The 24,403-nt window shown below is 32.1% G+C and overlaps 1 protein-coding gene across 1 annotated transcript; it reads right to left on the reverse strand.

Moving 5' to 3' along the window:
* Positions 1-931: 931 nt before the first annotated feature.
* Positions 932-9,961, reverse strand: LOC129310731 (uncharacterized). The gene is made up of 7 exons (XM_054952652.1): positions 9,512-9,961; positions 9,199-9,401; positions 8,701-9,027; positions 8,132-8,308; positions 7,954-8,039; positions 1,176-1,515; positions 932-1,013 (listed from the first exon to the last, which is right to left on the reverse strand). The coding sequence occupies exons 1-7, from the start codon at positions 9,959-9,961 to the stop codon at positions 932-934; spliced, it is 1,665 nt and encodes a 554-aa protein (XP_054808627.1).
* Positions 9,962-24,403: the final 14,442 nt, after the last annotated feature.

Consider the following 24,403-nt stretch of genomic DNA (forward strand, 5'->3'; position numbering starts at 1 on the left):
TTGGGCACTCGATTAGATCTCAGTACTGCTTTTCACCCATAAACTGATGGCCAGTCTGAGAGAACCATTCAGATACTTGAAGATATGTTAAGATCTTGTATTCTGGATTTTGGTGGCAGTTGGGACCGTTACTTAGCTTTGGTAGAGTTTGCTTATAACAACAGTTATCAATCTAGCATACAAATGGCCCCATATGAAGCACTTTATGGCAGGCAATGTAGGTCTCCTATTGGATGGTTTGATGTTAGCGATACTAAGCTGTTGGGACCAGATTTGGTGCAAGATGCTATTGAGAATGTAAAAATAATTAGAGAAAGATTAATAATAGCCCAAAGTCGACAGAAGTCTTATGTTGATAATCGACGTTGGGAGTTAGAATTCACAGTCGGGGATAAAGTATTCCTTAAAGTATCTCCTATGAAAGGGGTTATGAGGTTCGAAAAGAAAGGTAAACTTAGCCCAAGGTATGTGGGTCCATTTGAGATTTTAGAAAGAATTGGTGCAGTTGCTCATCGTTTAGCGTTACTGCTTGAACTATCGGGTATTCATCCAGTATTTCATGTATCAATGCTACGAAAATATTTATATGACCCTTCTCATGTAATTGAAATTTAGGGGACTCAAATATCCCCAGACTTGTCCTATGAAGAAGTTCCAGTGGCTATCTTGGATCGACAAGTTAAAAAGTTGCGATCGAAAGAAATTGCTTCGGTGAAAGTGCTATGGCGTAACCATTCTAAAGAAGAAGCTACGTGGGAAGTCGAAACGGATATGCATGCTAAGTATCCATACCTTTTTGAGGATTAAGGTAAGTATAAATTTAAATTCGGAGGACCGAATTTTTTTAAGGGGGAAGAATGTAATAGCCTTAAATAATCTATATATATATATATACTTATTGAATTAATTATATGAATATATTTTAGTTATGTTAGGGATAATTATAACAATAAGGAGTATTGGTAGAATGGAAGAATGTATGCCAAGCAACTGAAGGTTTCCGGTTCAAATCCCTGATGCAACAAAAAGGGAATTTTATTTTTTTCAGCTTCTTTGAAATTACAAAATTTCCCTTTTCAAAAAATGATAAAAGCTTCCTTCTCTTCCTCGGCCATTCCAGAAAAACAGAGAGAGAATGAGAGCCTGAGAATATGACCGACTTAACCTTCCTATACCTCTGACCTTTTCTTGTTTCAGAGATCACCGACTCATCTTCCTTGTTGTTCACGGTGGTGGCTGGTGCAGTCGAAGCTAAAGTTTCTCTGGTTTGTTTTTTTCTGTGTTCCCTGTCTTTATTATCGTTCTCTGTCTGTTTCTGGCTGTCTTCATTGAGTTCGGTCGCTGCTCGGTTTCTATCGTCAGTTGGGTTGCTGCCACTGTGAGACTTAGTTGTTGGAGCTGGATTCATGATTCTTTTCTTTCCCAGCTCAACTGTGAGCTTTATGCTCTGCTTTACCGTTACGTGTTCCCTGTTTCTGCATTTTTCTGTATGCTGTTCAGTCCGTGTGTTTTGAGCTGAAAAAATCACAAAGCATCAAAACTAGAGTAGAGCTATTATTGTAAGCTTGTATCGGTGCTGTGGAGTCAAGCTCCTTTCGTTGCTGTGCATCGTGACAGTGTTTGGATTATATCTCCCCTGTTCAACCGGCTGTTTCAATTTCTTCATCCTGGTTTTCTGTTGTGGTGAGTCAAGGTGAGAAGGCTTCACGTTTTACTCAATATATATGTGAACCGGTAACAAAAAAGAACTTGGCTTCCCTGTGACTGTTTATGGCTGTACGTGGCTGAGAAAAAAAAGAGAGAGAGAGAGGAGTATATATATCATGCATGCTTCTTGTTACTATTATGCCATGCTGTTATAGGAGGGAGAAGATTCAAATTTAAGTTGGAAGTTTGTTCAAAGACTTGCTATATATATGTGTGTGGGTCTGGGTCATAATTTTATGGGCTAAATGGATTTGAGTTGAATTGAATATGATTAAAGAAACTATTAAGGTAAGGGAGGAGGAGAGTGATTTGGATAATTAATTTAATTAAGTAGAATTTATGCACCTAAAGTAATTGGTGCAAAACCTATAAAAATAAATGTATATATATATGGGGAAGGTTGCAAGTATGAAGGATAAAGTTTGGTGGGAGAAGTATATAAGTATGCAAGCTATGGAATCATGAATGGATGGTTTAACTAAAACGAAATTGATGGGGACTAGTGATGTTAACGATAACACTTGGATCAACTCTAATTATAATGGTGATTGATTTGGAATTATGTTAAAAATTTTATTTTTATTTATATATATATATATATATATTCTGATAGGGTGCGAGGAAGAACGAGATCCTGACCAGAATTAAAGGCAAGGAATATTTTAAGAATTTGAAACTTCAACAAGTAAGTGAATAGCATTCCATTTAATTTATTTTAATAGCCTTTTTCTGGAATATTTTATTCTTATGAATTATATTAGTTTTGAAAATTATGCAATGACAATGAAGGACAAATGAGTTATGATATGTGCACTTATTATTTTCAAAAGTGTATTTTCCGGATTGATGAAAGTATTTTTGTATGGTTGTTAAGCTTCGGAATGTATTGGCTATCCAATTACTGCAAGTTTGGTATATTAGCCATAAAAATATGACTTTTGCAAATTTTGAGAATTGAAACAGTTCATGCGAGTTTGGCATTGAGAATGGTAATTTTATTACAGCAACAATTATTCTTCTCGTATGTTTGAAACGTGATTTTTAAGAGGACTCAAATCAGAACACTGTTGTTAACGGCAGTTCCGTTAGCCCGTAGCGCGCTGTGGTTAAACACTAGCTAGTTTGTTTCGTGAGTTTTATTCTCACGTTTGGTATTCATGGGCTTCATACCGCGTTTGATTCCGTGGCTTGAGCCGTGTTTGGTCACTTGCCCTCGTGGACTGTGTGTCCACGTTTGTTTCGTAGCTACTGCTGCGTTTGGTTATTTACCCTCGTGGACTGGTGTGTCCACGTTTGTTTTCGTGGCAGAAGCCGTGTTTGGTTATTTACCCTCGTGAACTGAGTGTTCACGTTTGTAACTTTTTCTGTTGAGTTCTCAAAATTTTAAATGTGAATTAATATATGTTTTCGAAATTATCTGGTTTTAACTAATAATTAGTATCATTTTGAGTTATATGAGAACAGATCATTTTCTTTAAGCATGATAACATAAATTATTCTTAATTTACTCTTATTTCATAAATATGGTTATGATTCATGTGTTTATAAATTTTGATAGCATTGTTTTTAACTAGCTGACACTATTATTGAAATTTATTGATTAAAAATTTTAAGAAATTTTATGGGAATGCTATTCACTGGAAAAATTATTTTGGTCTCAGATTTGTTAGCTGACGCTGATCCCACCAACGACCTCAGAAAGGGCAATTAGCTACAGTGGGTGGACCCTTTTTGATTGGTATTGTAATTTTAATGTAAATATATGATTGGTATGTCATTTTGATTTGAAAGAAAAAGTAGATGCTCCACATAGATGGTGAATAAACCTTATTTATGGTCTGTATATTGGTTGATGGCTGGGAGGAGCTATGCTCCTGAATTATACTGTTATTGTAAAAAAATTTTGTTGTAGAATTTTTGGGAGATCCTAATTACAGGGGAGGTTCTGCCGAAATTTCTACAAAAACGTTGACAGTTTTTATGATAATGAATTTAAAAAGCTGTTTAAATTCTCATATGATTTAATTGAACTTTGCATTTCTTGAGGAATGAAATAAATATTCATTCTAAGGCTTACGGGAATGTGAAAGTAATTCACACCCGTGCCGGTCACCCTCTATTTTGGGGCGTGACATAGCTGATATATTTGCTTCAATTCTTTAAGATTCCCAATAATAATCTTTTTCTATAATAATCATCATATGTTCAAGTATATGTAATTATGTTTTGGCTTGCTATAAATAATCATGATTCATGGGAATAGCCTCTCTCAAATTATACTCATTATTTCCTAAAAGTTGTGAATGCATATTGATCATAACCATACAAGAGAAAGGAGGAGAGAATGACAGAGTGATTTCAAAGCCCATGAGAAGGCTTGGTAAAGCCACAAAACATCAAATTATGCAAAATGATGAGATTAAAGCCAAAAATCATTGTATATATATTTTAATTTAACACAAATTAATTATAAATAAGGTTATTTCATAGGCAAACGACGGACATTTTGTTAATTAAAGGTTCAATATATAAATACTTTCATTATGTTGCACTATTATAGAAATGAAATTTAATAGCATGCATTTTATAATAATGAAAAACAAAGCATTACTAATATTAAAATCCAAAGGTTTTAGGTAGTGTTTTTTATATCAAATGTCACTACTTATAAATTACTCATTTTTTTAAATTTTAGTAAATAATAATAAGTGGCATTTATTAAAATTAAGTGCCACAGCTTCTAGTTAATCCCACACATAGTGACATTTCAGTAATGAAACATTGCCTATCTAATTTGTCTAATTGTTTTATTACATCATAAAGTAATTTAGACGTAATTATTTAATTATAACTAATAATAAATATATATTCTTAATTAATAAATTAAATTCAGATAAGTGGCGTTTTAGAAGTTTGAAAATGCTATCTATCTACTTTTTTACTCAAATATAAATTAAAATAAGAGAGGTGACGTTTTTCGGTGCTTTAAAATGCCACCTCTTTAATATTGTTTATTATTTCAGATTAAAAATTGTTTTATTACAATTTATTAAATTTGATTAATAATAAATATATATTATTATTTTGGTAAAATCACTAGCGAAGAGGTGGCATTTCAAGAAAAAGGAAATGCTAACTCTCTATCTATTTATTAATTTTTAATAAATAATTAATATATATTTGTATTCCTAAATAAAAAAAAAGAAAAGTAGCATTTCCAAACCTACGAAATGAAACCTATCTATATTGAAAATTTTGTTAATTATATTATATTTAATCAGTGTAATATAAGTTAATAGATAAATAACAATTTTACTTTAATTTAATTAACTAATTTTCATAATCAATTAGCTTTATAGGTTTAGATAATTATCATAATATAGTTTATTTAATCATCAACTATTAATTTGAAGATATTTAATTTAATTAAATTAAAAATTTAATAAATATATACATTTTTAAATAAATATTTGAATAGAGATGGCGTTTCTATGTACTGGAAATGCTACCTCTCTTATATTTTCATTACATATTTTATTTATAATTTCAAATATTTATTTAATGTATCCTAGATAAATAGATTTAAAATTTATTATTTATCATGATTTGAAGATAATGCAGGTGGCCTCTATATTTAATGTTTAGTTTTTACTATATATTAGTAATTAATTTATGCTGTTAATTTTATCAATTATATATAATATATTTAATTTGTATTTTATATGTTATTAGATAAATAAAAATTTCACTTTAACTTGATTAACTAATTTTCATAACTAATTAGTTTTATAGGTTTAGAAAATTATCATAAAATAATTTATTTAATCAAAAATTATAAATTTGTAGATATCTAATTATTAAATTAATTTAATTAATTAAAAATTATATAAATATATAAATTATTAAATAAATAGTTGAATAAAGGTGGCATTTCTATGCACTAGAAATGCCACTTCTCTTATATTTCATTACATATTACATTTATAATATTAAATATTAATGTTATCATGATTTGAAAATAATGCAGGTGACCTCTGTATTTACTATTAAATTTTTATTTCATTTACTAATTAATTTATTCAGTTATATTTATTAATTATAATATTTTACATAATTAATTAGTTTTCGAGGTTTAGATAATGATCATAATATAATTTATTTAATAAATAGTTATTAATTTGTAGATATATATAATTATTTCATTTAATTGAATCAATTAAAACTTTAGTAACTATAAAAAATTTTAAATGAATATTTGAAGAGAGGCGGCATTTCTATGTACCCGAAATGCCATCTCTCTTATATTTATATTACATTTTCTATTTACAAAATTAAATAATTATTTATGTAATTTAGATAAATAGATTTGAAATTTAATATCTATTATTATTTATCATGATTTAAAATTAATGCAAGGGGGCCACTATATTTAATGATAAGTCTACTATATTTTTATTAATTATAATAATTAATGATAAATTTTAATCTATATTATATATGTTATTAGATAAATAATAACGTTACTTTAACTTACTTAATTAATTGTCTTAATTAATTAGTTTTATATGGCTAGACAATTATCATAATATAATTTACTTAATCATAAATTATTAACTTGTAGATATATAATTATTTCATTTAATTTAATTTAAAATTCTATAAATATTTAATTATTAAATAAATATTTGAAGAGAGGTGGCGTTTCTCTATATAGAAAACGCCACCTCTCTTATATTTTATTACATATTATATTTAGAATGTAAAATATTTTTTTAACGTAATCTAGATAAATTGATTTAGAATTTAATATTTATTATTATTTATCATGATTTGAAAATAATTTAGGTGGCCTCTATATTTAATGTTAAATTGCATGTAGTGATTAATTTATTTTAATTCGCTTAATTATATAATTAATTATACTATTTTCAATAATTAGTTAATTTTCATAATTAATTAGTTTTATAGGTTTAGATAATTATCATAATAAAATTTATTTAATCAACAGTTATTAATTTATAGATATATAATTATTTAATTGAATTTAATTAATTATAACTTTAATAAATATGTAACGTTTTAAATAAATATTTGAAGGAATTAATTAATAATCTCTTATATTGCCGTTACATATTTATTTATAAAATTAAATATTTATTTTATGCAATTTAGAAAAATAAATTTAAAATTTAATATCTATTATTATTTATCATAATTTGAAAATAATGCAGGTGGCCTCTATATTTAATGTTAAATTTTTCTTTCATTTAGTAATTAATTTATTCTGTTAATTTTATTAATTATAATAATTAATGATAATATTTTTAATTTGTATGTTGTTAGATAAATAACAATCTTAATTTAACTTAATTAATTAGTTTTATATGGCTTGATAATTAACTATCTCTAAGCATGATGTATGTATACTTTTAAAAAATTATACAAGTTATGTTTCTATCTTGTTCTATGAAGAGCTGATAATTTAGATTAAGCCCAACAAGCCAACTCAATATTTTGAAACCCGGACCGAACATCGAACCGGAAAGGACAGCAGGTCACGGTTCTCACGGTTCAACCGGTTGGACCGGCGGTCAAACCAGTGACATGAAAATTAAATAAAAAATAATATTTATATGTGTATATATATATATATATATAAGACATTGATTTGACAAAAAAAAACAATAATATATCAAGCAACACCATAAATTCACATTGCATAACATGTTTTAATTGCTCAAAATCTTAAACAATGACATCACGAATTCAAAATATAGTCTCAAACATGTTTTAATTGCTCAAAGTCTCAAACAAAGATACCACAAATCCAAAAGATATGTCTCAAACATATCATTGCAAGTTCACAACATCATTACTCATAAGTTTAAATTTTCATGGCTTATCAAATATTGGGGGATCTTGGTTAATCCAAGCATGTGCAGGCTCAAAGGCATCAACATCTTCACTAAAGCTATCAACATCCTCTTGAGAAAATAATTGTAAATCAAGTCCACTAATAGTTTCACCATGTGCCACGTTGCCTCTTTGCTCATTATCTTCACAAACAAATATTCAATGTATATAATCAAATTAATGAGAATCACATGATAATTGATAAAAAAAAGTGAAAACATTAAGTAAAAAATACCAAACCTTCCTCATCCTCTTGATGAATAATAGCTTTTGGTAGCACTGTGTCATCATAAATGAGATCTCATTCTATATCATCAATATTGAGCAAAGAACAATCATCTTCTTCCATTACCCAATAATCAATCTGATCAATACTTTCATAATCAATAGGGTCCAAAGCTTTCTTCTTGTTAGCAACTCTAATAAAAACACACGATAGTAATAAAGTATAAGGATTCATGTAACTTATTTTTTATAACTACAAATGAAAGAAAAATTTTGAATAATTTACCTATTCCTTAATCGAAAATTGTAATGAATATAGACAAGATCATTCAATCTTTCATGCTCCAACTTATTCCTTTTCTTGGAGTGTATTCTTTCAAAGACACTCCAGTTCCTTTCACAGCCCGAGGAAGATGCAGTTTGGCCTAATATCTTAACAGTCAAGTCTTTAACATTTGGACAGCTGCTCCCAAAATGTTTCCACCATTCATCTATCATGAGAAAAAATAAGTCATTAGAATATATTTTAAAGATAAAAATAATAAATATCAAAGATAAAAGTATACCAAGTCGTATGGTTTTTGCAGATTCTATAGCCAATGGATGACTAAAGCTTCCACATCTTTCTTAGTATTGTGTGCCTTCTAACAAAAACTTGGTCTTATTAGAAGAAATTTTTCTATCTATCACATTAAGATATCCTTGCATAACTTTTGGCTTTCTAGAAAAATTTTCCTTATCATAAAGGAAAGCAGGATTAAAGAGATATGCTGCTGCATGAAGATTTTGTCGAAGTTGAGAATCCCACCTTCTCTTAATAATACTTGTGTAAGGCTTGTATAAGGATTTTTGTACCTGAAAGTATTCTTTATAGCTCTTTTTGCTCTGTACATGCTGTCATAAACATACCCAAGTGAAGGCCGGTCATCAGAATCAACAATTCTCAACAATCTCACAAGTGGTTTTACAATTTCAACAAAATTCCAAAACTGATTGTCTAATACAATCATTGTCACATCCTTTACCTTTGAATCCTTGTAGTATCTAGATTCTACAAATGTCTTGCTTGTTATTAAAGCTTGAATATCATGCTTGTGCTCATAAATACTTTTCAAGGCAATGAAAGTAGTGGCAAACCGTGTTGCACCAGGTTGGATGATTTCTATCCAACCTTCTCTTTTCCTTAACCAAGCTAGCAAAAAGACATGGTTGTAAATGAATTTCGAAACCATGGATGATCATGTTGCTAAGCTACTAACAATCTCCATTTTGCCAATATTTGATAAAATCAAATTTAAGCAATGGGCAGCATAAGGAGACTAGAAAATAGAAGGAAACTTATCATTTAACAACCTTCCAGCAGCTTTATAATTAGCTGCATTATCAGTTACCAAGTGGACAACATTGTCTGCACCAGCAAAAGCAACCATATCCATGAATAAGTTACAAAGATTTTGAGCATTCTTAACAATATCCGATGCATCAACAGATTTAATGAAAACCATTCCTCTAGGGCAATAAACAAGAAAATTAATCAACTGTCTATTTCTTTGATCCTGCCAACCATCAGCCATTATTGTACATCCAGTCTCAGCCCAAAAGCTTCTACATTCATCAACTAATAATTGCACCTCCTTTTTCATGTCTTGTAATAATTTGTTCTCACAGCATGGTAAGTTGGTCCTTTATAACCAGGGCCAATAGCTGAAATAGCATCTATCATGGGCTGATAGTAAATAGAATTTACAGCATTCATAGGAATGCAACAATCATACAACCACCTAACCACAGCTAAATCCGCTCTATGTAAAGCTTCTTTACCTGCAAATGCACTTCGAATTCCTAGCTGTGCTCCCGAACTTGTCCTTGGGGCGAAGAATTTGTCTCCAGCTGTAGATGCCTTTTTTTTGGCTAGTTGAGAGGAACTTGAAGGAATTATTTCTTGCACAATTTCATCATCCACTTCCAATGGATTGTCCTCTTCTTTTCTCAATTTCTTAGCTGGTCTCTTTTGATCAATTTCTTTCAAGTTTTCCTCCAATCGATAGCGAACATCATGTGGCACACTTTTACAACTAGTTGCATCTCCTTTTTTTCCAGCAAGGTGTTGTTTCATTATGTGTATTCCACCACCACCAAATTCCTTTCCACAGTATAGGCATCTTAAGCGAGGCTTGCCACCTTTTTCATTTGGTATTTCAGTGCAATGCTCCTATGTAGGATCTGACTTAGTTCTAACAGATTATGTAGATGCAGTACTAGATATTTGTTCAGATGACATTTTCTAAATTTAAATTGAAAGCACAAATAAAACGTGAAAAAGAGAGCGAAATTAGATCATATTCAGAATTCCATATCAATAAATAACAAAGTAATGAAAAATAAAGCAAACAAGTTGCCTGGAGTCCTGGACGAATTGTGCATACATACTACTCATTATACAAATTACAAACTCAAATACATAAATAGAACATATAAGCTAAAAATTGAACCTGGAAGGAGAGTAGAGCACACCAAGAATCAAACAAGTTGGAGTAAAATGAGAATCATGCAGAGGCAGAGGCACGAGCTGGAGCTGGGAGGAGCTAGAGGCAACTTGAGTGGAGGCAGAGGCAGAGGCACGAGCTCAGAGTAACAAGCAAGATGTGAGAAGGATATGAATTAAAATTTCAAATTTTAAGCTTGATCAGTTGATCATTGAAGATGAGAAACAGAGAAAAGCGAGAGAGAGACCAGACTCACCAGATTGGAGGAAAACGATCTCTAGCCTTTGAGACTGAGTCTGAGGCCGAGCACCACAGTGGTGAAAATGAAGTCGTGATAAATCACAGGGGAATGCGACGGTCGGCGAGCTACAAAACGAAAGTGCTTCATGGACCGCCAGGTGAAGAGAGCAGCAGAGAGTATTTCATTATTCCTCCTCACTTTACTGATCACCTTGATCTGAGACGGCAAGAGTGAGCTCGCGTTTGTTCTTTTATGGAGTTTAGAGTCTACCAGAACCAAAGGCGCGAGAGGCGAGATGGCGTGACAGAGGGAGAGAGCAGCCAGTGTTTGTGCTTGAGCCTTCAGAGTTGAGACTTGAGAGTTCAGACTTCAACTCAGTCTCAGTGGCGCAGAACGGCAGAAGAAAAAGTGTAGAAGTAGAAGTCAGAACCGTAGAAGCCCTAAAGTAATTTTTTTCATTTTTTAAATTGACCCGGATTGACCCATGTTGAACCGGACTCGGGTTCTGGTTCAATGAAAATCGAACGGTTCTTCCCGGTTCAATCCGGTTCAATAGCTTAAGTGGTTCAATTGGTTGAACCAGACCGCTTTAGTCACCGGGTGACGGTCGGACCGGTTGGACCGTCCGGTCTAATCCAGGTTTAACATCATTGGGCCAGCTTGAATTTGTCCAAAAAATTTAGGGCTAATCCCAAAAAAATATTAATTTTTTATTATTCGAGCCTATTTGAGCGGTGTAAATAGGCTTGAAAAAATTTGGACCATGCCTGATCAGGTTCAAGCTTGGCCCGAATACCCAAATAAAAAATAATTTTAAAAATATAAAATATGATAAATATTAATTAATTTTTTAAATTTTATATCATTTCACACCAAAATACAATATATTTGAGTGTATTAATATAGTTATTTTTTAAAAAAATTAAAATTAGTTACATTTTCATATTTTTATTATTTTTAATCAATAAAATATCTCAAAATAATATTTAAAATATATTTTAATATTAATTTTTATATTTTAAGACCCAATGTTTTTTTCAAATTTGAGTCCTATACATGATTTTCATATAAAAAATTATTTTTATATTTTTATCAATTAAAGTAATTAATTTTAAAGTAAAAATAATTTTAAAAATAAAATTTAGGCATGTACGAATTCTTGACTCTACTACTAAATAAACATAATAAGTAGAATAATATTCTTGAATAATTACTTGGTTATTATCCATGTTATACTTGGTTAAAAATTAAAAATAAATTAGAGTAAAAATCCCTTATATCTAAGAGTTAAACAATATAAAAAGTTAAAGAAAAACAATTCAAAAGAATAATATTTTACTCATAATTAAATAATTTTGCTTTATATAATATAATATTGGCTATTTTTCTTATATTCATAAAAATGAAAAGTACAATGTACTCAAAAGTTATTAAAAACCTTGAACTAATCAGGATAATAATTTTAAGTTAGTAGTCTAACCTTGATTAAATTGAGATCAACTTAATCATAATTAAAATAATATAATTTAATTAAAAAATATAAAATATTTATATATGTCTATGATAAAAGCAATATTTAAATAATTAAGACATTAATTTACAAGTAAATGAAACATTCATGAAAAAATTACACACAATATAACAAAACAACAAAAAAGATACTTAAGTACAAAGTTAATAAGTTATTTTTTATTTTATTCTTTTAAAGTTAAAATAATATTCTATGCTTAATAGAATTATTTAAAATTTAAAATTAGTTTTAAAAATAAAAAATATTTTTCAAAAGTTTCTGGTATTTAGGCCGACCCGAATAAGCCTGAAGCCCGAAGGTGTTAGGACCAGACTTGATTATATGGGCTTTTTAGAAGAGGTAAGATACTTCAAGCCTGATCCGAATAAGCCCGCCCTGAATTACCAGCTCTAGTTCTATGGGAATAGCTTTGTACTTAAATACTTGTCATTGTGGATTTATAGCTGTGGGTTCTAATTCTATTGGTTTGTGTTCTAATCTATCTTCTAATCTATTAAGTTGTTGTCCTATATTATGTGTGGCTGTATTGGTATAGTATGTGTGGCTGTATTGGTATAATTATTTTGCTATATTATTTTTTGGCAATTTTTTTATGGTCTTGAAGGTTTATTAACTTTAAGGGTGAGGTACAATATCACTTTTTCCTAAAGTTGAATTAGAAATAAATGGATGATTTCTTGAAGAAGGGCCCAATTAAGCCAAGTAAGAGTCCATGGTTCAGTGCTCCAAAATACGTCACTAATAGAAATAAGCTCGAAAGGAGAATGCCAAGGTTAGTGATCAACTAGAAAGCCCTTTCAGAGACCTTAAAAGTTATTTCTTCTAAAGGAGGACGTATAGCTATTACTGAAGTATTGTTTCTACCTCTCCAATTTCTTGTTCTTACTGTATTAACATTTACCGAAGGGTGATTATTTTTACTAAAGGGGTTAAACATTTTATTATTGTAGGTGTAAGTTTCTAACCATCTAAAAAAATCTATATGTTCTCTAAGTTGTTAAAGTTTTGTGTAATAATCTTCTTTTATTTCTTCTAACTCTTTTGAGGAAAAATTCTTAAAGTAACAATTTCTCTTATCTTTATTTTCTAGGTACATAAACATTTTTCTAAGTATTTCTGTATCTAATTCAAATCCTTCTTTTCTATTTGTGATTTGGTTTCTAATTTTATATTTTCTTCTAATTTTCTTCATCTCTGATTTTAGAGGTTTTTGCTTTATATATTGGTTTTGGTATATTTGGTGTGAAATCTACTCCTGCTAATGTGTATCCTATACTGGAGTTATTTATAGAGTTTCTAGGTATTAGTATGGGAATATTTTCTTTTATCTTATAGGATTTTCTTTTATCTTACAGGAGGTCCTGTAAGATAAAAGAAAATATTCCCATAGTAATACCTAGAAACTCTATAAATAGTTAAACAAATAAAAGATATTTATTTTATCATGAATTAATAATTTGTATACATAAATATTTTAATTTAATTTAATTAATTAATAATTTGTTAAAATATAAAAGTTTAAATAAATATTTGAAGAGAAGTGGCATTTCCAAATACTGGAAACACCACCTCTCTTATATTTTTCATTACATATTTTATTTATAATATTAATTATTTATTTATATAAATTAGATAAATATATTTCATAATTATTATATCTTAAGTTATTATTTAGGAAAATTGGCCAAAAGGACCAGGTTGGAATTGAAATTAGTCTCAGGGATCAAATTCCATTGAAGGACTAAGATGATTTTTTTATTCATTTTACAATTTATGGTTGGACCAAAATGCCCTTGTTGAAACCAAGATTTTGAAAAAAGAAGTTACCCTCTTTCCTTCTTTTCTTCGTGCGATTTGAATGAGAGAAAATGGTGAGGGATGCCTCCAATGGACAATCAATAGCAGTGTAAGGTGTGACCAAGTTGTGGGATATGAGCATGAAGAAAGGCAATCCCATCTATTCACATGGTGCCCCAATTGCACGGCTTGTGATCGATAAGTTTGTAGCCAAAGGTTTTGAGCTCCTTTAGAAAGAGTCTTGAGCCTTCAAAGTGGTGGCGACCTAAGTGATGACGTCTAGGTATGCATTTTGTTTGAAAGCTTCCTTTTTGTTCAAGCAAGCACTGTTCTGTTTTCCTATTGTTTGTTTCTCCCTTTGTTCTTTATGTTGTTTAGGCTTATTCGAAAACATGAAAATGAGATTGACCGTGAACTTTCAATTGCCCAAACCTTATGCTGTTGCAAAATTTCATGTGAATTGACCCATGAACAAAGTTAGATGTGTGAAGATTACATGTTACTTGCACTAAATTTCTTGTAAAATGAATACACCTGCCTATAGCCTAACCTACCTTCCATGTTAACCATTATGTGATACCATGTAAAATAATGTGTGATCATGCTAACAAACATGCGTATGGGACAATCACATGCCAATGATCATGCTAACACACAGAACACACATGATTACATTGTGACTGAATTGTGTTGAATGTCAAGTAGTACCTAACCCTATGTCACACAATTGTGTAGGACTTGTACTTTTTACACTTAACAATTGACAAACATGGTTAAGGGAAGGGATGCATGTCAGTTAAGGCTTAATAAATTGCATGTTTATTTACACGAATTGAAAAATAAAGGAAAGATAAAAGGTCTTAAAAATGCTAAAGAGGAAGCAAGAAAGGCATGGAAAAATCTATTTGAAAAGAGAGAGGAAACACTTCAACAAGTGGCTGAGGATGAAAGGCATTGTAGAGCTTGCGTGTCCTTTTCTAATGAAGCATTGAAAGAGAAATTGCTTATATACTACTCACCTAAGCAATTTATGGAATTGGCTCAACATGTGACGCAAAGTGAAAGTCTAATGGTAAGGGCCAACGTAATTGGTTTTGGGAAGCTCCTTGACATCAAGTGCAATTAAATAAATTATGTTCTTTATGGAAGTTTGTTGAGAGAAATTGACCCAAAAGTAAGAACGCTATCAATAAGGCAAATTGATTAACAAGTTGATACCAATTAGCTGCACAAGCTTATGGGTCTTCCAAAAGAAAGAAGAGAGGTAGTTGAAGAAGTTGGTGAGCTATATAATGAGTTGAAAAGGAAGTATGTTGGGTGTAGAGTTTTAGACATTAAAAACATGATTATTAAAGGTGATGATGAAGAATTGTTTGAGGTATTGATTGTTTATACATACTACGTACGCCTGTGTACCCTCCTGCAAGAGGAGAAGTGACTTTACAGTTGGTAAAGATCATCTCTTATGAGAAAATAGCTCTAATGTCTTACAACTGGAGTGACTTTGTTATTAAAGAGCTAATGAGGGAGGTCGAGAAATACAAGAAGGCTACAACCAATGGCAAGAAAAAATCATACGTTGGTGGCTGCCTCTATTTCTTGATGTTAAGTAGCATTATTTGATTATTTTTACATGTTGATTAACTTGTGTATATGACATCCTTTCTGCCTTGTGATTTTAAATTATATTTCTTCAAAACTTTCCCTTAGATGGAAGTGAGGTTGCTAAGCCAAGTAATGCTTTACTTTTTTGGGATGATGAGAAGATAAAGCAAGCTCCTATAAGGGAAAGAGAGAGTGTCCAAGGGGTCTTGTATTCAGGGTTTGCACCTGAGGTGGAATGCACAGGACCCACATTGCTCAGAATAGTCAAGGCACCCATAAAATCTACCCTATAAGCATCACTTATAAACCTTAGGCAGTAGAAGGACAACTAAGCCGGTGATCTTTCACACCCAACATTTAATGATTGAGTTTGTTTTAAATTGAGTATTGTAGTTAATATGTCATTTTCATTTATATTCCATGGCCTTATTTGTGCCTCTTGTGCAGAAAATGTCTCATGCATATAGCCGTATAATGGGATTACTCGGTGATGCTATTGCTAAGAGGATGTTGTAATTGTAATTAGAGTTAGGCAACAGTATTGCTCTATCCATTGACAAATTAAATAAAAAAGATATTGTCCAATTTGTGTTAGAGGTTGAGTTACAAAAGATAAAATGTAAATGTGAGGAGGTGTCGATAGGAGATGGGGCAAGAAATGTACAAGATAAACATAACCTTAGTGAAGGGAAAGATGTATATGGGGTAGATATGAAAAGTAATAACCCAAGCAAAACTCACGACGTTACATATGGGTTACAGTTGGTAGTGGTGGAGCCTTCTTACTTGGATGTGTTAGAAGAGGAAGATGTTTTTCATGGAGCAATTCATGGCAAGACTACCATGGCCACCCCTTCAATTCCAAGAAGTCCTCTAGAAATGTAAAGCCCTCATGTTTCTTGCTTTCACCCTTCTTAAATACATGGTTGCCTTTAAAATAGGAGAGGTTGCACTATATATACACTAGAAAGCCTAAAGTTGTTCATGAGGATGAGATTGTTTGTCAAGTTATTGGACTATATTTGACCCGAAAAGAAATGTATTACCTTGCCCTTAAACAATGGATAAGTTCATGGGTAAATTCAAATGTCATGTACTCTAGTGCATCCATTATCTTTTGTTTCTTTATGTGTAAATCTCTCACTTTATGATTGGTTATAGGTGATGCTGGTAATTAGTAAGATGCTGAAATCTGAGTAGAGTCATGATGGGCCTCTGAGATGCCTTATTTTAGATCCTTCATTGGTGGTGAATGCTTACTATGTAATTTACCTCTTGAATTTTTACAATTTATGGGATATTAGTAGCTACAAGTATCACCATATATGGTGTAGGGTGGCATGCTATGGAATGTAGAGCAATAGAGGCTGGAAGACCACACATGATTGATTGCCTCCAACTGATCTTAGTATGATTTATTGACATCATTTTTTTACCTGCATGCAAAGATGATCACTGGTCTTGTTATAATTTCATGAAGAGGGATATGACCTTATACCTTTAGATTCAATGGTCCCTGCTATCAATGGTTTAGCGAGACAACATTTGATCCAAGAAAGGATGGATTAGGGGAGACAAGTAGTATTGCACTTATGGCAACCTTTATATTACTTTACTTTTGGTGTACGCTTGATAGTTTTAGCTTGATATAATTATTATGATTGTGTCATTTTTAATAGGATGCACATTTTGCAAGAGTTATTGCATACTTGTTGCCAGACAAATTTATGCATATTTCATTCATTAACTTTAAAATTTCTAGGGTTCCACGGTAGAAGAACACGTCAAGTATTTTAGCAGATCACACGTTCATGTTCATGTCATTTGCATTGTTGAATTTTATAAATGATAACATATTTCCCATTATGAGTAGATATGACTGTGGTATGTTCGTCATATTTTAGCTTCAAGGGTGGGATAACAACCCTATTCTAGAATGCACTAACACACTTGAACTACCTATGGTATGTTGCATTACCCATGTATAATAATTTGACATCTTGAACCAGTGCTTTACATTACATATTCTTTACATTGTCAAGTTGATTTACCTACACATAGGCTTAAGTAATTTGGTGGCTGTTAACCCATTCATGGAATGAAAAGCAAAGATGAAGTCATGAAGGAATTAGAACATAATAGAGGTCTAAGATGAAAGAAAGCTAGAAAGAAGACATAGTTTTTATTGTATAGACGTTAGTATAAATTATTCAATGTACAAAGCTTGTTATAGATTATTTAGTGTATAAATTTTATGTATGTACATAAATATTCTCTTATTTGTGATGCCAAATGTGAATACCATTATGTCTCCAATATGACTCTTCTAAAATTCTACCCTCAGACTAACTAATCTTGTGTAATTTCAACTGTTAATGACCCTAATTTCCATGTAAAACACCAGGGATTATATGTAAAACAATATGAGAAAAATCTTGCAAGCATACACAAGGAAGAGTTTATATTTATTTACATGAAAACCACCGCATTTACATGTAAATCACTATGGGGATAACATGCACGAGCATGCCTAATGAGAAATTTACATGTAATCCTTAGTGTTTTACATGTAAATGAAACATGCAGAGAGCACCCTCTAGCAATGTCCTATACTTGGGATCACTCCATACAGAACACATTCACCCAAAACTAGATGGCTTGCACTCAAAGCCAGAAGGCTTGCACCCTTACCAAAAGGCTTGCACCAGAGGAAAAAGTTTTGCACTAGTATCATAATTACATGTAAATGTAATAAATTTACATGTAAATGTAAGTTAGGATCACACCAAATAGAAGACATCCACCCTAAGCCAAATGGCTTGTACCTTAGCCAGATGGCTTGCACTAGAGGTAGAAGGCTTGTACCAATATCATAATTACATGTAAATGTAATAGATTTACATGTAAATATAAATTAGGATTACACCATATAGAAGACATCCACCCTAAGCTAGATGGCTTGCACCAAACCCAAAAGGCTTGCTAGAAGGCTTGCACTAGTATCATAATTACATGTAAACATAATAGATTTATATGTAAATGTAAGTTAGGATCATACTAAATAGAAGACATTCACCTATAGCTAGATGGCTTGCACCCAAAGCTAGAAGGCTTGCACCCTTACTAAAAGGCTTGCTTTAGTATCATAATTACATGTAAACACAGTAGATTTACATGTAAATGTAAGTTAGGATGAGATCAAACAAAAGACATCTACTTCAAGCCAGATGGCCTGCACCCTTACTCAGATGGCTTGCACCCAAGACAATAGGCTTGTACCCTTACTAGAAGGCTTGCAGTCGAGCCAGAAGCCTTACACCTATGCCATAAGGTTTGTATTTACACTCCCACGATTTAACCCATCAACTGGGCATAAAATTTTTCCACCATTTTAATCATCATTCTTTGAGGACTCCATTAATGGCGAGACTCCTATCTATCCTCTTTCTTTATGGTCATACTCAGTAAGAACTTTTACTTTACCATGTTTAAATCATCATGTAGGTTATGATTTTTTACCTGTACAATTTGTCCTTGTGAAACCTTATTTCACTCTGACCTTATTATAGTCCTTACTTAGTGGTGTCCACAAGTGCACTAAGTTAAGTATTAGGAGGAATTGTTAAAAACACTAAGTTAAAAAGGTATAAATGTAAGGCATATGTATTCAATTGATTATGTTTACACGTTGTTAGACTGTTCTGATCATGAGTGGATTTAGAATAGCATTGTGAAATTTTGTGAAAAATACTAGTTTACAGAGATGGAATGAGATGCATGTGTATTCAATTGATGATGTTTGCATATTGTTATAAAGAATAAAGCTATTGTCTTTATGCTTGCTCTAGATTTATACTCTGTTATATGAGATTGTTCTAATTTCCAAGTCATGATAATGGAGGATAGGTGCAAGTGTGGATGCAAAATCATAAACTCTTTAGACAATGGTGGATTATACTACAAGACTTACTGTATGATGTATAAACCATACATGAATGAAAGGTGCAAGTGTGGATATAAGATTAAAAAGTTTGAGTTTGACAGTGGTGTATGCCTTAAACAAGTCTGCAAATGGCAGAGGCCTTAAGATACTACCTCAAGAGATGAGGTGATAAGTAGTAAACATGAACCAAGTGCAGATGTCATTATTATCAAAGCTACATTAGAAGTAGAAATTATTTTTCATAGCTTGACTAGTTGTGCATTTAGCTTGTTCAGTCTTCTTATGCTGAGTCATTTTGTGTGGCATATGTTGCTATGAGCCACAATTTAGTTCCTATGTACTTGAAAAATTAAATATTTAAAATTATTAATACTAAGTCTAGATTCATTACTTCCCTCAATCTCTATGTGCAATCTATATTTTTGGACTATTAAAGACATTGTATTAGCCCTTTGACTAACGTAATTACGTGTAATACTAGAAATTATCGTCACATCCTTCCATGGAAATGACTCTGCTTATATGTAAATCATTTGAGGACTTGCATTAGGAAATAATGGTAGATCCTCTTTTACATGTAATGTTAGAAATTTTAATGTAAAGCAAACAGGCTCAATTGTGTTTATGTGTAACTAGCACATATTTACGTGTAAGCTAGCATGACAAAGGACACACCCTTTTCATGAGTCATAGGCTTCCACAGAAATAAACCTCACTACATGTAAATCCTTTTAAGAGTTGCATTAGAAAAAAAAAAGATAGATCCTTATTTACATGGAAAAACTAGAGAATTTTATGTAAATTAGATAGGCCTCATTGTGTTTACATGTGAATACCACATGTTTATGTGTAAGCTAGCATGACAAAGGACACGCTCCTGACATGTGTCATAAGCTTCCATGGAAATGACCTTATATATATGTAAATCCTTTTAATAGTTGCAGTAAAAAAAATAGATCCCTATTTACATGGAAAACTAAAGAATTTCATGTAAATCAAACATGCCCGAGTGAAATTACATGTAAGTACCAATCATTTATATGTAAGCTTAAAACAATATGAAACTAACATGGATAATATATTAGTAAACATAGTGGATCCAAGGTCAAAATGGACTATACATAACCAGACAACTAAAATGGCACCAACATGTTTGACATTAATGTGTCTACTACACAAGTCCATGAAAATACTACAAAAATAACACAAGGTACCATACATCTCAAATTTCACTCAAACTTTGAACAAACTCCTCATCTTAAGCTATTACTTCCTCTTTTTACTTTATCTTCACCAGCAGTTTATGGATCATCTTATGGTAGCCTTGGATGTCCATAATCTGAGACTTAATAAGCTATATTACCACAACATGGGAGACTTATAGAATTTGAGCCCCAACATCTTCCTCACCTTTATCACCCATATTTCTACCACCTGTGTTAGCTCCTTTAACAATGTCATCTTTATGGGTTTCGCTACCTTTACCTTCTTCTATAGTACTTTCCTAGACTTTGACATCTAGTTTACCCCCCACCTTTTCTTTGCTATCGATATTATCTTGACTCTCAATTGCATTGCCTTCCCCAACATTATCCATTGTCTCTTCCCTAATGTGCATACCATCTCTAGCAGGTTCATTAATCTATAGAACTTTTATGACATCATCAATAGGGAGTTCAATATTGTGATGCTTTATCATAGCATTAAGCTTTCCCTCTAATCTAAGTATCATATTATACAATGTCTCATTGGTGATAGGAGGGCCAACAGTGGCCGTTGAGGTTCTCTTCTTTATGTGCGCTCTATAAAGGTTTATAACCTATGTGTTAGTCTCTTTCTCTAGCTTGTAATGTATCTTATGCATGCCTTTATCACTAAGCTCGTTAACTGTTCCTCCTCTGCACCTTCTAAATAGTATACATTATGTTGCTATAAAATGGCAGAGACAATGGATGCAAAGGGTAGGAGAGCTTTCTTGAGATTGGTTACCCTGAGCATCTTACAAAATATGAAGTCAGCCAAGTTAATGTGTTGCTCCTTTAATATCAGTGTCATAGCCTCAATGTCAAACTGAGAGATGCATTGATAGCTGTTAGACTTATTGAATAGCATCCTTGTGATAATACAATGTAAAATCCTAAAGTAGATAGGTAACTCACACGGCTTAATTGCATAGTCCTCTAGAGGAGCGACATCTCCTATAAATAACTTCTAACAATCCTTCTTAGAGTAGGAAAATTGGGGCTTATTAGGCTTAAAAGCCTCTACATTTTCATCCTTATCATTAACAAAAAGCTTGTACCCATTCTTACTAGGCAACCTTAGAATCTTTACCCAAAAACTAGCATTAAAGTCCATAATGTGCCTTTGAAGGGTGACTATGGCCTTCCATATAGATTGCTTTAATTTCAAGTCACTATAGAAAACACAAACCACAGTTTTTGAATATGGTAGGTTCAGCTCTAATAATTTCTTATATGGACCCAGATACTCTTTAATTTGAGGGAAGTAGTTGGAAATGAACGTATAAAGGCTCACATGGTGAGGGACAATGACATCCCTCTGAATGTAATGTTTTAGGTAGTTGGTTACTTAGTCCCCACTCTAGAGGACTTCCTTGTTCAATACCTTCGATAAAGGCATAACCTCATTCTTCTCAGAAGAGTCAGCCTTTGCAAAAGAAGACCCCTTCTTTTGACCTAACACAGGCTTTGGAGTGGATGCTCCCTTTAGTTGGGGTGTACAGCCCTTACCTTTCGATAGGGTTCTACTCTACCTTTACATTTTTGCCCCCTAATTCATCCTAGTCTGCATTTAGTTGCTTCATCCTAGCCATTAAAGCTAATGGATTGTCTCGTGCACTAAGTGAACTTCATTTCTGCATTTTGTTTCACTCGCTAAGGTAGAGGTTTATCAAATTTTTCATTAATGTTAAGTGGATAGAGAACGTGTGAATGATTTATTAAAATTTTCATCAATGGTGGGTGAGTGCTATCACTAGTAGTGAGTATTGGCTCGAGTGTTTTCCAAGTAAAATATGTTAGTTACATGTAATTAGATGTCGTTTACATGTAAACAACAGATACCATCAGTGGAATGCGATGGGCCTATTCAATTTTTATGAAAATGCCTTCGATTTACATGTAAATGAGGGACACTCCCCAGTGGCATGTGCTCGATGTGTTTGGCTTTCATGAAAATGCATTAGGGTTACATGTAAATAAGGCACACCACTAGGCACACCACTAGTGGTATGTGCTTGGTGTGTTCAATTTATATAAAAATGCATTAGGGTTACATGTAAATGAGGGACACCCCAGTGGCTAGCAGTCATTGTGTTTGATTTACATGAAAATGAGTTAGATTTACATGTAAATTGTTTAAAATGCTATAATGCACTTTTTGAAGCTGTAGTTCATTTTTAAATTTTGCAGAGTCCCTCACCCATTATTTGCTCAGTATGATGGGACATTTTGCTTTTCTATTTATCTCATAACCATCCTTTTAGACTCAATAGCAAGCAGTTATCTGCCTCACTCATCTTCCTCATTTATATAGTGCATATGATGGAGATCAATGCTTTACACAAGGTAACACCCATTTTATTGTCAGGTTAGGGTTACCCTCTAATTTCATGATGTTATGCGTGTGCTTCTAAGAGAAGTTGAATAAACCTTCTAACTTAACACCACAATACATGACTAAGAAGGATAAGAACAACATATAACACACCATAGCATAGATACAAACGTTAAACAAGATGTATCAAGACATGATAGCAGTACTTGAAGCAACAAAAGGGCATTTTGTGTTACTTATATAGCATAAGGGTAGGCTGGAGCAAAGGATTAAAGAGGTAGAGGATGAGCTTCAATCCACAAAAGCATTGTGTATATAGATGCAGAAGCATTTAAAGTGGGTGGAAGTAGCTAGGAACACATTCCAGGCTAGGCTTTAGGAGAAAAAATTGATATCAAAGGCAACTAGGATGCTTCAGCTATAGATTTTAGATTTTGGTGTTAGGTGCGAAAACAAGAGAGGATCAAGTATTTAAGGTGGCAATTCAATATTTTTATGTATATTTCAATAGAATTGTTCACACACTCTGATGATTAGTCTTTATGATTTGTTAAATTAGATGTAATCCATAAAGTTAATGTGCAAATTAGACATGATAGTGAATAGGGATAAACTTCTAGGGAAATAAATAGGGGAGGAAACTACCAAATATTTACACATAAGTCTTTGGCTTATGGTGCAAGGCATATGGCTTTATGAGCAAGGGTTATGGGTTGGATATAAAGGGTGTGTGGTGCCTTATGGTATAGTTTACATGTAATCTTGTAATGTTTTCATGTAAAATGTAGTATGGGTGTAAGCCTTCTAGCTTAGGTGCGAGTTTATCCACCTCTTAATTTACATGTAAACCTTATATGTTTCCATGTAAAACTCGACCTTCACAGAGGTGCCCTCTCTGTGACTCTAGTTTACATGTAAGATAGAGGGCACTATGTAACCTCCTCCTAAATCCTCCAGATATAGGAGAAGATTATGATATTACCACATTACTTACTGCCAATCAGTAATCAAATATTTTGATTTGAAAAGCTTGGGCCCAATACTCATTTATAAAACCATCAAAAATCACAATACAATCAGAAAAAAACATATCGAAAGCAAATCATACATTTCTCTAATGCATAATGTGTCTAGCATTCCTATCTCAATTGCATACATTTTTATTAACAACTAAAATTAAGATTTGGTTCATGTGCTACAATGTGCAATATGTGTGCCATGGTATGTGGCACAAGGCCACACGCTCAACTTTTCTATTTCATGTGCTGCGGCATGTGAGACTATGTACTGTGGCGCACATGTCTAATTTCTATTGTCATTTTGATAGTAAAAATGATGAACTTCTGGTGTGTGCCCTTTTTACATATGATATCCGA

Source organism: Prosopis cineraria, unplaced genomic scaffold, assembly GCF_029017545.1.
Source record: "Prosopis cineraria cultivar Desert tree isolate PC_DT_omini unplaced genomic scaffold, ASM2901754v1 PC5, whole genome shotgun sequence".
In the NCBI taxonomy this organism is placed as follows: Eukaryota; Viridiplantae; Streptophyta; class Magnoliopsida; order Fabales; family Fabaceae; genus Prosopis; species Prosopis cineraria.